This window comes from Arvicola amphibius, chromosome X, assembly GCF_903992535.2.
Source record: "Arvicola amphibius chromosome X, mArvAmp1.2, whole genome shotgun sequence".
Classification (NCBI taxonomy): domain Eukaryota; kingdom Metazoa; phylum Chordata; class Mammalia; order Rodentia; family Cricetidae; genus Arvicola; species Arvicola amphibius.
The window spans coordinates 105,670,003-105,688,623 of NC_052065.1; the positions used below are offsets into that span (position 1 = coordinate 105,670,003).

Sequence of the window (18,621 nt, forward strand, 5' to 3'; positions counted from 1 at the left end):
AATATATTATATGCTACATACTATATAATATATTACATATGCTATATAATATATAAAATATGATGTGTGATATGTAATATATAATATACATGATGTGTATGTCATATAATATATAATGTATATTATATACATATAATGTTCCAATAAACAAAATGTTTACGGCTTTTAGCTCATTGATTTATGTTCTTGTAATCGACCTTAAAAACAATAAAGACAATAAAAATATTCATGGTGTCTTAATAATATTTCAGCTATAATATTCCTAAGTGGGGTGGGAGAAATGTAAATATTTAACAATAGGATAATGCACATGCAAATCATTGTACATCATCCACTTTGCAGGGATATGTAAAGTTATTGTCAGCAATTGTGTAAAATGAGTGAAGGAGAAAACATGACAGTCAAGCAAGTGAAACAGAAAGACTGCAGTCACCTTCCTACATAATACAGTTACAAGGGAGATTTCTCCTCCAATTTTAAAAAGAGTTAGTGACTGTGTTACTGTCACAGACAACCTCTAGACCTGCTCCCCGTTTCAATGATGCCTTAAGAACAAGAAAGGTAGAGAAGAATCAGTCACCATTTCACAATCTAAATTGATCAAAGGAAAATAATGTAAAAGGGTTTTACTGAGGGAACAGTACAGTAACCTTTCCAAAGGATTCATTGTCTCTTGCTAGCCATTTTCTCAGCACTTTATAGTCTCCTTCCCTGTACTTGCTATGCTATGAAGGCTCACTAACCTAAACCAGTGTTGTACATATCTGTTACTTGCTTATTCAATAGGAGTGTGACTTGTTGGTTAAAGCTTCAACTTATAAACAAGTAGTATGGAAACAACCTAGATGCCCTTCAGTGGAAGAATGGATGAAGAAAGTGTGGAATATATACATATTAGAGTACTACTCGGCGGTAAAAAACAATGACATCTTGAATTTTGCATGCAAATGGATGCAAATAGAAAACACCATCCTGAGTGAGGTAACCCAGGCCCAAAAAGATGAACATGGGATGTACTCACTCATAATTGGTTTCTAGCCATAAATAAAGGACATTGAGCCTATAATTCGTAAAAAATCCTAGAGAAGCTATATAAGAAGGTGAACCCAAAGAAAAACATATAGTTATCCTCCTGGATACTGGAAGTAGACAAGATTGCCGGACAAAAAATGGTAACATGGAGGTGGGGTGGGATGGGGGGAGGGGGGAAAAAGAAAAAAAAAGAGAGAAAGAAAGAAAGAAAAAAAAAGTAGTATGAGTAGAATCAGACAATCTGTGCTGTGGAGAAACCAGGAACAAGTTGCCAACTTGAGAGGCCAATGTATACAAAAGCATACGTCTGATTAACACTATAAAGATTGAGAAAGGTATATTTCAGTATATATATATATATATATATATATATATATATATATATATGAAAATGTATGTGTGCATATATATGTATATACACATATATGCATGTAATGACAATAAAAAAGAGCTCATGAATTTCAAACAGAGCTATAAGGATTTATGGGAAGGTTTGCCAAGGATGGGAAAAGGGAAAGGGAAAATGATGTAATGATATAATATCAAAGATAAAAAATAAGTTAAGAATGAGACATAGAAACAAAATAAAATAATAGGGGAAGTGCTGTGACTATTAATGAATTAATATGTACAAAAATACATGGATTCAAAGACAGTATTTTTAACCCACTATCTATTGGCGTAGATTGGAGTATGTAATAGCAGTTCTGGGAGTAGACGGGAACAGAAGGGAGAAGAGAGAGAATGATTAACAATGCAGACATACACTTGAATATATTCTCTTTTTTTGGCAGATCAACCACAGCTTTTCTTTCATTTCAAATACAACCAGGGAAATTTAGAGCTAGAAGAGATTTCTGAGGAAACCTAATGTGTTCCCTTTATATTTAGAGAAGGAGCCTCTTAACAGGGGATACTGCAGTTTGGTGAAGATCATTGTCAGTTGTTCCACTGAGAGAAAACCTGGACCGGTGATTAGAATTTATCATTTCTCCATCATGTCTAATTAGCACTGATTTGACATTGGACATAATGAATTGTATGGTGGTCACTGAATGAAAAAGTCATTGAAGCAATTAGAACTCTTTTGCCCATGATGTGTTTGTCACAATGTCTTTATGAAATTACTCTGCTTTCAAAGTTTGTTGCATTTCAAATGCCAGACTTTTTCCAAATGTTAAATTTGAAGCTTTTAAATTTTTCATAAAGGTGTTATTTGCCAATGAATTTGAGATCTGATTTTTTTGAGTTTTTATAAATACCACAATTACATTTTTCCAAACCCTGCCCTATACAATTGTGTGTATCAATCTTATATACCTAAAAAAAAAAACCATGGACTGTAATTTTTTAATCTCTCCTGGACTAACTGATACAAATTTTAGGTCAAAAAAAATGTTGTGATGAAGGGACCATGGATCTTTTGCTGGTGTTCTGCTTTAAAGAATGATTGGTTGCAAAGGCTGTCAAAAAACATTGAATAGGTGTGACATTCCTTATTCCTAGCTGATTTGCAGGTGGGAATTGCTGTGATTTGAACTTTGAAGGTTCATAACAGCTATATAAATTCTCTGTCTTTCTGTGTCCCTTTCTGTCTCTTTCTCATTATATATATATATATATATATATATATATATATATGTGTGTGTGTGTGTGTGTGTGTGTGTGTGTGTGTAATTTCTCATGTGTGTGTTCAAATAAACATGCAGAAAGAAAAGAGGATTTTTAGATTTGTGTACATAAAATTAAAGATAATTACAGTATGATAAATCAGTGTTGCCATAATATAGTATTAAGCATTAGAAATAAGACACTTTTAGCTTTTTTAATGTCCTGTATTATATTTGAATGTCATTATGATAAGTATAGATTCCTAATCAATGGATGATTAATGAGAAATATTATTCTCTTATAAGTTCTTTTTTCTACAAATTAATTGATTAATTGTTTCCAATAGTCAGTGGGCTTATGTGGAAAATAATGGCCCACCTCTAATTTGTTGAAATCTCATTTTATAATAAACAAAATAATTGTATATGACAGTTTAAGTTTGTAGACTTTAAATTAAATGAATTTCATTGATGTGGGTTTTTTTGTGAAAGTCCAATTCTTACTTTAAAAAACTATGTTTTACCAGGAAGTGGTGGCACACATATTTATTGCCATCACTTGGGAGCCAGAGGCAGGTAAATTTCTGTGATTTTGAGGACAGCCTGGGTTACAAGAGCTAGTTCCAGGTCAGGATCCAAATTTACAGAGAAATCCTGTCTCAAAAAATAAACAAAAATCTATGTCTCTGTGTATTACGGTTTCTATGGCTGTGTTAAAGCATCATCATCAAAAAATGCACTGTCCACACCACAGTTAATGGTATTCAAGGCAGGAATGCAAACAGAGCAGGACCTTGAAGACAGGAGATGATAAAGTCAAGGAAGGGTATGGCTTTCTGGATTGCTCCTCATGACTTACTCAGCTTTTTTTTCAAGTGTTGCTGTTGAACAAATAATCTAAATTCGGCATAATCTTTTCACAACATCTTGACCTTTTTGTGTAATCACTATGTTATTTGCCATAGAGTCATTGCATTCTACTTTATACCAGATTTCACTATTTATTACCTGCCCGGGGTGATAAATTCACTTGGGACAGAATCTATGCCTTATTAATTTCTACATTCTCTCCAATACCTCTTAAGTATATTCAATACTTGTTTAATAATTTTAAAATGTATTGATCAATTGTTTATTGCATACCATTATTCAGAGTCATATAGCAACAAATTCAACAGACAATGCCTCCACTTGTAGAGCACACAATGAAAACATAAAGTGTTTATCATGCCATTTGTTGATGAATTCTTTGAAAGACAAAAAAAGCATAGGTAGTGTCATCTAAGGTAGTCTTTCAATGGCAGGTTGCCCTGGGGTGGAACTCATTCCTGGCATTTTTAGAAACAAAGCATTAGTACAGCTACAGTTTATGAACAAGAAGAAAACACACGGAGATGAGTTTGAAAGTTTAAGCTAAGACCCTTGTAAGCTACTGTAGGGTTCTGACTTTCATTTTAGAGTATACTGCTTCAGAACATATGAGAACATGAAAAACTTACTGTTTTAGTCTATTGCTATGAAGAGACACCATGACCACAACCACTCTTATAAAGGAAAACATTTAATTGGGGCTGACTTCAAAAGGTTTAGTCCATTATTGTCAGAGTGGAGAACATGGTAACACACAGTGAGACATGTTGCTTAAGGGTAGCTGAGAGTTCTACATCTGGACTGGCAAATAGCAAGAAGAGAGAATGAACTACTGAGTGGGTTTGGCATGAGTTACTGAAACTTTAAAACCCATCCCCAGGGAAATATTTCCTACAACAAGACCACATCTCCTCAAACAAGGACACACCTCCTAATAGTGCCACTTTCTGAGGACCAAGTATTCAAATCGAATGGAGGCCATTTCTATTCAAAACATCACATATATGTATTAAAACGTCCACTCTGACTACAGGGAAGAAAAGTGCTATCAGACTTAAACAGTATAAACGGGACATTGATTAGGAGAAATTCACAGTACTCTATCTTGAATACCACTTGATCCAAAGAAGTAGTAAGGGATTAGTTTGGATTCTATTTTTTTTTCAAGGATGACAAATTGCATTAACTAATGGAATGCATGATAAGAATCAAGGATCACTTTAACTTCTTAGGCACTGGGGAAGTTATAAACAGAAATCTAGTTTTGACTATACCAAATTTCAATTGAATTTATAGATATCTATATGGAAATACTCAGCAACCAGCTAGATATCTAAACCTGAAACAAAGAGGAAGGATTTGATTCATGCAGATACAAAATTGAAAACATACAACAGTTTAGACAATGTATATAGAAAATTATATTCAGTGGATTCATGAGATGAACCTAGATATAAACATTGCTGAACCAACAGTGTATAGATGCATGTAGCAACAATTCATTAAATAAGGAGATTATAAATTTAAAGGGAGTAAGAATTGTATAGGAAGACTTGAAAAGCGGAAAAGTAAGGGAGAAATGATATACTAATCTCAAAGAGTAAAAGAAGTAATAAAAAACACTGTATCTGCCTTCTTTCTCAGGATATAAAGAAACCTAGCTATTTTCCTAAAATGTTTATATAATTTATATATTTGGGTATTGAATAATCTCTAACATATGTGTCTAGAATAGTGCTAAGTAGTACTAAAACAATGAAATTCATAAGTTTCAAGTCTTCCCTTCCAGAATCTTAACATTTGCTTAAATAAATCTTCAACATATAAAGCTTTGTTTATACTACAAAGTAGAATGAACCATTTAGCATCAGTAACCCATGAACTCTACTGAAGGATTTTTGTTTCCCACGTGCTTACCATAAATGCAATTGAGATTCCAAGTATAAGATGCTATATATGATATAGGAGGCATAGTTTGTGTGTCCATTCTTGGTAGCTCAGGAAAAGTTATCTCAGTCTTTGTGATGCTGAGGTAGGAGGGTCATGAATTTGAGATGAGCTTGGGCTACACAATAAGGCCATGCCTCAAAAATGCCTATGGAAACCAAGCACAGTGTGTCACACTAGGAATCTTAGTACTTGAGAGGCTGATTGGTACAATTGATGCAAGCCTGGAATACATAGTTCCTGGCCATCTTAAAATTCAAAGTGAAATCTTGTTGAAAAATACAAATAAATAAACTGGGTAAAGTGATGAAGAAAATGAAGGGATTAATACATGATTTCAAATTAAATATGTAAGCATTATCTGGAAGAGAAAAGTAGCAGACTTATTTCAGTGAACAAAAATAATGATAAAATAAATGTTAAAAAATACGTTTTATTAGAAAACCAGGACTTTCAGTATTCCAGAGGACTTTGGCATCTTAAATGGCACTGGATCTCAAAATGTCTGTGATAAGTAGGACAGCTAATGTCTTTACTATCCCTAAGAGCTTCGGAGCTCCTAGCTCAGCATTATGAGGGTGGGGATGATGGGGGCTCTTTCAGTGATTTATCATGAAGCTCAATATTGCTGTTTCTAAACCCAATTTAGATCTTGCTGTTCCTATACCAGTATAGTCACTAGAAATGTAGTTTACATCCTCTCAGTACTATGACAAACAATAGTTTACCACCACCTAAGTCATTAAAAATGCTCTGCAGGCCTGAGCCACAATATGAACACAAGAAACTCAGTCCCCTCAAGCACACTTTATTTCACAAGCTTTGGTAGCTGCCTCTTTATATTCAGAACCCTTCCCATCCTCAGAGCCCTAGTATTAAATGTAATATTAAACCAGAAGCAAAGAAATGTTCTTTGTGATTGTGGTTTCTCACTAGTTTCATTTTAAATGTGAGTTGTGCTAGGTTAATATTTATACTCCTGGCCACTTTCAAATCTCATAATGTTTTCTAATCTAACCACTGTCTTTAACATTAAAAACACACTCTAATACCACAGTGGCATTGCCCTTTGCTTGCATTTCAATGTAAATATTTTTGTAAGCAGCCCTTCTTTTTACTTTGAACATTTTTTGATGCTACAACTTCTAGCTTCATCCTAAATGCTTGACAACATATGCACGCAGCACAGAGTGTTATTATTGCCTCTGGCTAGCTTCCTGTCATCTACTTTGTCTTTTGGTTCACTCCTTTGATAGTATTAGCAGACCAATTGTGAATCTGCCAGATGTGTTTCCTTGCAAGAGGACAAATCTAAAACGGCTCATGTTTTTCCTCTCTCTTTCAGGACTGCTTTCATTAAAAAAATTCCTTATACTTTTTTTCATGAAACTGAGCTTGCTTAATCAAAGATGGAGCAAGCAGACTGCAAACCTTATCAACCTCTGTCCAAAGTCAAGCATGAAATGGATCTAGCTTATACCAGTTCTTCTGATGAGAGTGAAGATGGGAGAAAACCAAGACAGTCATTCAACTCCAGGGAAACTCTGCATGAGTATAATCAAGAGTTGAGGAGGAATTACAACAGCCAGAGTAGAAAGAGGAAGGAAGTGGAGAAATCTACTCAAGGTAGGTTTTTATTGGATTTTTGCAACAAATATTATTTCTCATTAGGGAATGTTTACATGCATAAACCTATGTATCAAAAAGAAATTTGCTGATGTTAACTGGTTAATAATTCCTACTGCTTACATATGCTTAGTGAATCTGTTCCACATCGAACCCAGCTGAGGTTGTAGGGAACATGTGCTTTTTACGGATTATGCATGAATTTGGATGTAACAATCCTCTTATTGGAGCTTTCAGAATTTGTCTAATCCTACAAATAGCCATTTACAGACTGAAGGATTAAATAATTTATAGTAAGACGTAAAGTAAACAGCTAAGTGCTTTTCAAGCCATTGCCCATATGGGACAGGAGTCTCAAATAAATATTCAGCTGTTAAAAAAGTGAAGCTGAATAGTAGAGACCATCAAACAAGGGGCTAGGATGCCTATGGAAAGAATGTAAAAATAGTTTGCAATGTAGCTTAAAGGGAAATGGAGTTTCTTTTAAGAAACACACGGATGTATTTTGCAGTCTATTCTTCAGCTACTGTGGTCTCTCAATAATGGAGAGGCTTGATACTTTCTAACAAAATCAGGGAGATATAAATACATTTTTTTTCAATTAACTACATAGAAAAATATACTGTTATTGGTAGAGATTAGCTGTTAGGATAAGACACACTGACAATATTTTTAAACAAGTTTATCTGGCACATTGGTCCTCAAAGTGTGTACCCCTGACTCAGTAGCTTTAGCATTAACTGAGAATTCACTAAAGATTGAAATTCTCAGAACCCACTTTAGAAATCCTTAGAATGAGACCTATCAATTTACACTTTTTAAAGGGCCACTGGAGAATTCTGTTGCCTCTATGATTTCTTTGAATTCTTTTGTTCAAATACTTCAATGATCAACTATATTTTGGGATTTCCAAATTAGATTTTCATTCAGTCTTAATGTCCTTCATAAATTAAGTCATATACATGCAATTACATGTTGAACACTTTCAAATTAATAACATATAAGTTATTTTAAATTCAGAATAACTAAAAGGAAGAGAATCATTCCAATACCCCCAATTCCAAACATGTTTACACTGTCAGACATCAGCTTGCTCGTGCTTGCCTTTATTCCAGGCAGCCACCAAATTTTCTCTGTGAAACACATTGCTTCATTCAGCAGAACTGATCTCTACATCTCCAATGCACTCAGAGTATTGCACTGAGATTTCAAAAACAAATCTTCCTGATCTACTTGGACTTTCCTACATCCCCCTTCACCCCTTTGCTATGTTGCAACCTATTTCTTGGCAGCAGCAGCAGATTTTGAGGGATAGAAGTGATGAAAAGGACAGAGCTGGGTGTCTTATCCCTGCTGAATAAGCACCCTACCACCCAGCTCCATCTCTAGATGCCTATCCAAACTCTTGAAATGCCTATCCTGGCTGTCTCCCTCTATTCCAGTTCACCTGTCATTCACAGCCTAACTTAAAAGCATCCTTTACTCTAAACTCTCTTGCACTGTCACTGTAGTACCAAACTTATGCTTTGTGTAGATAAACTCTTCTTCCATGAAGTTTAAGGAGATTTTAATTGTATCTCTCACCCTCTTTATGGATATTTCTTTCCATATTGTGTACCCAGTGAGGCTGAGCATCATGATTTCTTTACTGATCTTGTTTTCCTGTAAAATTTGAATATGCTATATGACCTATGATTGTCTTATTAGCAAATGTATGTGACAGCATATTTTGCAAGCTGCACTACATCAAATATAGTATTAGAAATTAAACTTATTGCATTATAAATTATTAATAAAATCTTGCATTTACAATACTGAGTCAATGATTTGATATATACTAACATGTAAATGTACATTCTTATTTACAATATCAACTGTATTATTCATGATTCAATATAACTTGAAAAGATTTTTACCTGTCTTTTCAAATAATTCATTTTACTCTGTCATTTCTTCTGCTAAAGATAAATTATATTTGTGCAAATTAAATTCAACTCACTATTGATAAATTTTATTGTTATCAATATTTGAGGTCTCTTGTTCTTTATGAACTGTATAATCACATTAAAATATTTCTCTGTAAATCTGTCTTTACAGAAATAAACAATTGTAAGTTGTAGGTTATGGTATAGTACTATACAATGGCTGATTTGTGAGTTTAAATAAGAATATACTTGGATATGTTTCTAAAACCATGAAAAATGTTTTGTTAAGTCTGTATTGAGATGATCAGCCTCACATTTTGTTTTTGTGCAGTGTGATCAAATGAAATTTAAGATGAGTGCAGTTTCCTTTCTCTAATGTCATGCTAACTTCTTTTTGGGAGAATATTTTAAGAGGCTGGCTTTTGTTTAGCATTTAATGTTAGCCAGACCTGGAGTCTTATGTTGGAGGTGAAAATTTGCCGCTTGTTAGAAACTCATAGGTAGTGGATGAATACATAATAGCTACACAAACAAATCGGTACAATTTTGTGATACATGCTTTTGAAATAGCCTCCCCATGCATGTCTGGACTTTCCAATGGATTTTACTTATATAATCAAGATACAGAAAACAATAAAAGAAAAATTCCATAAATAAACCATTTATGTTTTCAATTATGTATCATTCTGACTAGCCTAATCAAGTTTCCCAACAACTGTGTCCCACTTACTGCACAAATCATCGTTTTATCCAAAATGTTTGTATTATATATGATATCTTCCCTTTAGACTTGTATAGCTCTAGTTAAGGGATCAACTGGAAAGAATTAAGGAGCTTGTATTCAAGTAATGTACATAATAAATACTCCAAAGCATAAGAGGAGAATGCTGTCACCAATATATGTCTCACCAAAACCATAAAGGATATCCTTTAAGTAAAAAGGTGAGAAGTCTGTATTTTTAAAATTTTCAGGAAAAAATCATATGCTGAGGATGCTGAGAACTATAGTAAGAACAAATCTTTCTATGAAATTATGGAGAAAGGAAAAGAAATTCACACTAGTTTTAAAGTTACACATGAAATTGCTTAAGTTACAGCCAAGATGCATGGTAAGTGCTTAGTAAAGAGAGAAAATGCATCAAATTTCTGAGTAAAAGACATGAACAGAAAATTGGTTCCAACTCTTGGGAACATGTTGTGCCTGAGATTATTGAACCCACAGGAAGATGTACTTTAAGAAATAAGCAATACAAGGTTATTTGCTAGAACTTAAGAGTAGGGATACAGATTCAGGAATAATTTTGGACTAAATGTGTACAAATTGCTGAAGAGGATTGGTTCTGCTGCTAAGGGTCACTGCAGCACTTACAGCAAACATGAAGTGTCTAATTAAAGCAGGCACACCCAAAAGAGGCTTTGGGTTGCAACAAAACCGACCTTTCTCTAAGAGGATGCTCAATTGAAACAGTATTCATAAAAGTGCTGAGGAAGCACTAAGACATAAAACATCGTAGAACACATTAACTCAGTATTATACTATAACACTATAGAGGGCATAATGAAGTCAGGCTTAAAATGCATAGCAAAGAACCTTCAGTCTCTCTCTAAAACCAAAACATATTCATCTTCCAATGATCTGGCAACATAACCAAAGCATATGGATAACAGCCATCTTGTTTCTGGAGTGGTTCTATAAATGTCTTGTCCCCAAAGGGAAAACAGTATTTTGAAGAGGAAGGGTTAAAAGTTAAAGCCCTCTTAGGAAGGAAATAATCATTTGGCCATCCTAAATCTGTTCATTACCAAAATTAAAATGTCATCATTGTAGTTTTATCTTAGTTCCTTGATCAGCACATCATTTGATTCCCCAAAGCTACGTATACCAACCTGGCACTTAGTCAACTTGGCTCAGCTTTAGAAAAAAAATCTTTCTTTTGACAAATATTCTCCAGTGGTATTGAAGACCAACACCCAGGACATGCATGTATAAGGCATGTTCTGTGACACTGAGCTATGTTCCCAACCCTGGATCATCTTTCAACTGTAATCTTAATCTAAACCTAATGCAATGTTGGAAGTTATTGACTAGTTCTTGTACAGTTATATACCTTATACTAAATTTGAGGAATTATAAACAGAATATTCCAGGGAACATTGGAGGGAGAGGAGTAAATATACTCAGCATGAATTGCATGTGTGCATAAAATTTTCAAAGAACAAAAATCCCTTAAAATTAGAAATAAAACTTTAGAAGATTGAAAGACAAGAACTGTAGTAGGAATGGCAGGCTGCATCCTGCCACCCGGCTAGCTTTACACCCAAAATAATTACATGGAAACTGTATTCATTTAAACACTGCTTGGGCCATTAGTTTCAACCTCTTATTGGCTAATTCTCACATCTTGCTTTAACCCATATTTAGTAATCTGTGTAGCACCACGAGGTGGTTGCTTACCAGGAGAGAGCTTAACCTGCATCTGTCTCGGAGAGGAGAGGCATGGTGACTGCCTGAGGATTCTGCCTGACTCTGCTTTCTTTTTCCCACAATTCTGTTCTGTCTACTCCACCTACCTAATTTTCTGTCCTATTAAAGGGCCAAGGCATTTTCTTTATTAACCAATGAAAGTAACACATAGACAGATGACCCTCCTCTATCAAAGAACCTTTATTCACCTCACCTGGGCAAAAAAAAAAAGTAGGCAAGGTTCAATGACAACTTGTCATTATTGAAACTGCTAAACCTTTTTAATTAATTTTTTAAAATAAATACTGACTTGAGGGAAGAATAAAATTAATGAAATAAATTCTTAATGAAATAACCTCAACAAATAGTTTGTAATTACACTTGATAGGTTTCTAGATGATAGGTTTCTGTACCCCGATAATAGGTTTCTTTACCAACTCAGTAAACCAGATCAAGCTGAATTAAAAGTCAAAGACCAGGTTTATTTGGGCAAAGCACTCCCAGGTGACCCTTCAGCCCCTAAAGATCTAGGCAGGGAAATGGGGCTGGAGAGAATTCACAGGGCTAAACTAAAGGAGGGGCTTAAATACCCTGTAATCAAGGAATGGCGACATGTCTGCCGCAGGCTGGGTTTGTACACAAGTAGGGTATGCTTTTAGACAGGGTCTTGAGCAGCTAGCAACTTCATCGGAAGCACTGCCCCCATGGCTGCATTTCTGGGCTTTTGGCTGTTTTTCTGAGAGGGTGTGATTTGGAGAGGGGAGATGGGCTGATCAAGTAGAGGTGAGCTGGAGAGTTCAACTGAACAACACTATTCTTCCGACTGTATCCTGTGGGGGAAAACCAAAAGAGTTTTCATCTCCCATGCATTCCAAACCATGAATTTTGTCTACTACCTGACATCAAACCATTGACTCTGTCATGGCTCAGTGGTTCAAGACCACCCCACAAAATGATCCTCCTTCTGACCTAACAACAGAATCAAGTCCTAGTCTTTTTTTCACAGTATCAAGGCAATTCATGTAATTTCATGCTATCATTCATAACATCATAAGAAGGATGAGTATAATATACACTGAAAACATTTCAGTCAGAGAGACCATACCAGTGTATCTTCTATTACAGTATTTTTTTCAGTTTAGTATTAGTTATTATTGTTGGTTTCCTTTATTTATAAATCCAACTTTATTATATGTCTGTATACATAGAAAATTATATATGTATATGTAAAATGCTTTGTCATTATTTATAGTTCCAGTCATTCAATGGTGTTCTTAAATATCACTATGGAAAAAAGATATCACCATGGATAATAGTGAATTATTGGAGAATGGAATCATGGAATATAAGTTTCATAAAGAGAAGTGTACAAGAAAAATTGTAAGGGTCTAGCAATGCTCAAGAGAAGAGTAGTTGTAACTAAAAATAACTGAATAAGGGCGGGAATCTATGAGGTCACAAAATTACCACAAACTAAAGAATGGCATGAAGAGAAAAAAATCACAGCTAAAAAATAAAGAGGAACACTCAATAAATGTATAATGGAAAGTGATGTGACTTGAGTAAATGCTGCTTGAATTTGCAAAACACAGCATAGTCAAGATCTGTCTAAAGTTTCAAGTTTTGGATATTGTGCAGATGATGATCAATTTGATAAGAAATGCACTAGGTCTAGAAAGGAAGAAGGAAATCCTTATTTTTGACCATGTTAGATTTAAGATGTTGGAGTGACAGAAGATGGATCTTCCAACAGGTAGTTGGAGATGTACATTTTTGATTTCAAGATAGATTGAGTCTAGGGATAATTGCAGGCTTGGTCACATTAATGCCTTAGAGCAAAATATGTCTCGGGATATATTAGGTTACTCAGGGAAAGTGTATAGGGTAAAACTAGAAAGGCCAGGGACAAAAACCTAAATCTATCATCTGTGAACTGACATAAACACAGTTTAAATGTACTTATATTTTTACTGAACACCATTTTTAGTGAACTGATTTATCTAAGCCAAAATATAAAGGATCAGAAAGCTAAAAATCTGAAAGCATGAGATCTTGTGTGCCATTGTCTTTGTCTTTCTTACTTATCTATAGAGTCACCTAGTAGGGAAATATGTGCCCCCTACGAAGATAAATGGATTATCCTATATTAAACAAAAAGTTCAATTTTCTTTTCTATAAAGACTAGAATCTGTGCCATTATTTTTATTTCAGCACTACCTTTAAATCAGAGAAAACATTAACTGTCAAAATACTTGTCAGTATTTGTAACTTGCATTAATCTACGTAAAGCTGAGACTGACTTATTTTTTAGAATGACAGATAAAATTGTATGTATTTATCACATATAATATGTTTTATGGATCTTATGGATGTGGATCATAGATTCTCAGAAAGTCATTTCCTTTTAGTTCAGAAATGAAGAAAACAAACCACATTCTTCATACACTGCACTACCTCTCACACCTACATCAGGAAGTCATGATGAGGATCAACAGCCATCACAAATGTGAAAATACTGCCTCACTAAACTACTAAGATTCCGTTCACTTCTGTCTACACTTTTTCCACCTTCTTATATGTTCTAATGGCCAATGATTGGCAAAGAATTTAAAAGCTTTTTCACTCTGAATAGCATTAGAAAAGAATAAATGCTATGTTATACAATTTAACATGAATGGTTTCTTTGTTTTTATTTGTCAGGAAAATCAATGGGTTTTGTTGTTGTTGTTTGTTTGTTTCTAATACAGGATTAATTTTTGGTAAATACTGAAGAAATACTTTATTTCACCTATATTTGCAAAGTTGGTCGCTCTCATCCAAGGCCAAGTGCATGTGGTTTGCTCGATTCTAATGATGTTTGTGGTTGTTTTGTTTTAATCTTCCAACTGTCTTTGAATGAAAAGATTGGCAATAATCTACTATTGACAGTCCTTTACTAATGGGATGGCTATCTATAAGGATATTTAGTGTATGATGTATGGCAGGTTGAATGAAGGGATAGGTTTTTCTGGAGGTAGATAGGTTGGCACTTGTTCCCAAGTAACCTCACTTCCAAAGGTAGCATCAAGTATCTAAGAAATCTACTTAAAACAAATAAAAATATAGAAATGGAAATGTAGGAAAATATTTGATTCATTCTAATTTCCCCATGGTTTCAATCTGTCTAAGATTAAATTTGACTATAGCAATTTCATGCCAAAATAATAATGAAGGTAAAATGAGCAATGCCAAAAAGGAGTTATGGCGAAAGCCAGTAACAGCTAATACAGTACCACACTCCCAAAACAGTAGATGTGACACAAGTATTCATTCTCTCTTTGTAACCTGCTCTTTTATGGTTTATTGTTTTGCTCACCATATATGATGTTTGCTTGCTTGGTCATTTCAGGATTATAATGTTACCCTTATCTCACATTATTGCCATCTGGTGGAAAACATTTAAACTGCCAATTTGTAGTTTTTGAGATTACAAAGCAAGTTATCTATCATCTAGTGCTGGCCTTTAATTTATTCACTTATATGTGAACATTAATTTAGTATCAAGTATATTCCTATGTAGCATGAATTCTACTTGGTTTTAATAATAAAAGCTCTGAGTCCGATATAGGGTTAAATGCTGAAAAGTCAAAGAAGCAGAGCACCCAACCACTAGTTCTTCCCTCTACTGAATCCTCAGACCAAATGGGCAATCCTATCTCTAGGAATCCTCAGACTGAATGTCATTTCTACAAAACATAAGACTGAATGGAATAAATGTACCTTCATGGTTGTTTTCCCCCATTCCTTGACCCAGGTCAATAATCTACTTCATTCTATCCCAGAAGTTGTTCAAGCTAAGTTGCCACATATTATCTATAAGGGATAGATAGAATCCCAAAATTGCAAAGCACACTTTTCTGTTCTTATTTCAAGAACTTTTCCATAGCTTAAGATATTGTTTGTACATATGTAGATGGCATGGATTACAGTTTCCACAAAAATCTTGAAAGAACTCTTAATCTCAGGATCCATATTTATGGGAAAGAGATCACAGATGGCAGGAGTAATATAATGGAGTAATATAATCTCTATAAAATGAGATTTTCAAAAGCATTTGATCACACATAATGAATTTTCTGTTGTGAACATGTTATGCTTATAGTTCTTCCTAGTTTCTGCCATAAAGAGTTATAATGACTGCTTTGAAAGAACTTAGACTCTAAAAGAAAATCAGCCAAATTGTTTTAAAACAATTCTTATTGTCTCATACCTTTTAGGTAGTAACATTGCTCATGAAAGCGTACTCATTTTTTCCTATGGACTATCTAAAATTAGAGTAGATTGTTCTGGTCACATGTGCCATGGCTCACTCTATCTGTTCCATAATTAATCATTGCATCCTTGCCTATTGAGACCAACTGTAACTTCACATATTCAGATAGCCACAATTAATCATTGCCTCCTTGCCTATTGAGACCAAATGTAACTTCACATATTCTACCACACATTATATACTAATCAATTAGAATTTGTAAGCAACTAAATCTAGTCTGTGATCTGACTGTAGCAAGTCCTCTGTGAAATTCTGAAGATTTGCTGATTAGCAAGCAATAGTTCTTGGAAAAAAACAAAACAAAAAAACTGTCAGAGTACATGTGGAAAGGTAGATATGTAAAGTATGTACTGTAATGGGGGCTGGAAGCTAGAAATGTGTACTTACTTGACTTGGTGAATTGTGATAATGATTGTGGGAGAAACATTTGTTAGGTGCTGAGTGAAAACCTAGGATGATAACCTAATGATGCATTCATACATGACAATGAGCAAGAAAATGTGATCTTGAAAAGAATGTAAATAGGAAATATTACATAAACTCACTAAAGAGATTTCACAAGAGGAGGTGACTAATATTTGTTAAAACTTCAGAATTAACCAAGTAGGATGATCACTTTAAAAGAAGGGATAAACAAATTATTGCTAACTTTAGATCAGAGATTTTCCATTTCGACTGTATATTAGAAGCACTTGGGAGGAACCTAGGCATACAAAAGAGTCTCTTAAGTAGCTTGAGGGATTCCAATAAACATTGCGATTGGGATCCACTGCCAACCAGCTCTAGCCATCATAGAGAAAGCCTAGATCAGAAAGAGTAGAAAAATAAATGCAACAGGATGTCTATTATGATAATGTTCTATAAGAGAATATGCCAGGAACCCTGGTAGAATGAATTTTTAGATTTTTTCCCTTTTAAAATTCCGCACATGTGTAAACGTATTTTGGTTAAATTCACCCTCTCTTCCTTGTGTTCTAATTCCAACCCCTTCCCTTTCACCACTGTTGACTCCGAACTTCATGACTTCTTTTGTTTTGTTCCTCCTGAATCCGCTCAGCAATATCAGTATGTGTATGTATGTAGGCCCATCTTCTTGAGGATGGATAACCTTTCAAGGACTAAATCCCTGAAGAAAATTGACTTCCCCTAAGGGGAACATTCACTGCATCTTCTGTGATTGAAAGTAGGTTCCAAGCTAGAATGGCAAAAGTAAAGAAAGGTCATAATTTTATTGTCCCCATTTCATTGGATAAAAAAGAAGAGTCAAGGACAGCTACTGAATGTGTAGACTGAAGCAAGAGTTGGAGATGAATAGTGAAAAGGATCTAAGACTAATGAAATAGCAATCACAGATGGAGCCTACATGAGGTCAGATAGAAGATTAGTGGAAATGTTAATGACCATGGATGTTAGATACTCTTCTATATGGATTTATATATAATTTACCTTTAATCCTTATCAAAGTTCTATGGTGTGGAAGTAGTCATTATGACTTTATGACTTCTATTTTTATTTTGAAATTTTATTTCATTTCAAATGCTGAGGACTATTTTTTAAAATATCAAAAATGTACTTGTTATTGAATGGCACCTGTTTTTATAGTCACACAGCTTGGGAACTTATCACAACTGAAGCACCAAACATAGCTCACTAACCAAAACCTACATTTTTCTAACTATACTACCAGGTTCATCTGTAGGAGAATATGTCCGAATTATGTTAAGAGGTTTAAACAGAATTTTCTCAATTTTTTTCCAAACAGAATTTAGTGCCAAAGTAAAATTGGAAATCTTATAATTATTTTGGAGTGCCTTTCTGTGAAATTGAATGAAGAGATTATCAACTACATTTATTGTGTGTTAAATTTTGTTCTAATGACCAGAACCCAATTGTTGTTGTCAGTGGTCTTTATAGAGTACAAATTTGATAATAACATTTTCTAAGCTACTTCATTATCTCCCAAAGTCTAGAGTAATATTTCTTCAGTGTGTGGGGGTGTGGGATACGACTGCCTCCATAACCTCATTAAATCCCTAAAACTATTTAGGAAAAAATTCACATAAGTACAATAAATGTCCCCTAATCCACCATATTCAGGAAGCCCTTAGAAACTTCAGTGGGAGAAAGAGAATGTCTGCAGAGATACAAAGCCAAAAATCAAGGAATTCTATCTCAGAGGCTCACCTTTTATTGACATTATGACATCCTGATATACCATTGTTCTCAACTGTGAAGTTTTTCCACCAATGACAAATCTAAAGTAAAGATGGGTGATATTTGTGTCTGAGCAACAAAACAGTATCGCCTTACATAACTCTTTACACAAGTCAAGTGCAAATTTGAACAGTATATTTAAACTCAGTTTTGAAAACATGAAATAGATCAATAGAAAATGAAAGGGATATGTTCATAGTGGCACAGCATAGATATTATATCTTCAGATATCTTTTTGAAGGGCATTATCTCTGTAATACTCTCATTTCCCTCTTTATGATTTGCTGCAGGAGGTCCTTCTGTATTTGCGTTGCTCTCATCGGTTGAATAAAGAAAGTGCCTTGGCCTTTTGATAGGGCAACTCTTAGGTGGGCGAAGTAGACAGATCAGAATTCTGGGAAGAAGGGAAGTGTGACAGATGCCATGACTCTCGGGCCTGAGATGGACGTAGGTTAGAATCTTGCTGGTAAGCCACAGTCACGTGGTGATACACAGATTTAATAGAAATGGGTTAATCAAGATGTGAGAGTTAGCCAATAAGAGGCTAGAGCTAATGGGTCAGGCAGTGTTTAAAGGAATACAGTTTCTGTGTGATTATTTCAGGGGTTAAGCAAGCTGGGT

The 18,621-nt window shown here is 34.5% G+C and overlaps 1 protein-coding gene across 3 annotated transcripts in view; it reads left to right on the forward strand.

Moving 5' to 3' along the window:
- The first annotated feature begins 6,868 nt into the window (after window positions 1–6,868).
- Window positions 6,869–18,621, forward strand: part of Tenm1 (teneurin transmembrane protein 1) — a 572,293-nt gene continuing 560,540 nt past the window's right edge. For all 3 annotated transcript variants that reach the window (XM_038316304.1, XM_038316305.1, XM_038316306.1), the window contains exon 1: window positions 6,869–7,085. In XM_038316304.1, the coding sequence (XP_038172232.1) occupies window positions 6,869–7,085 (217 nt within the window). The remainder of the gene's footprint in view (window positions 7,086–18,621) is intronic.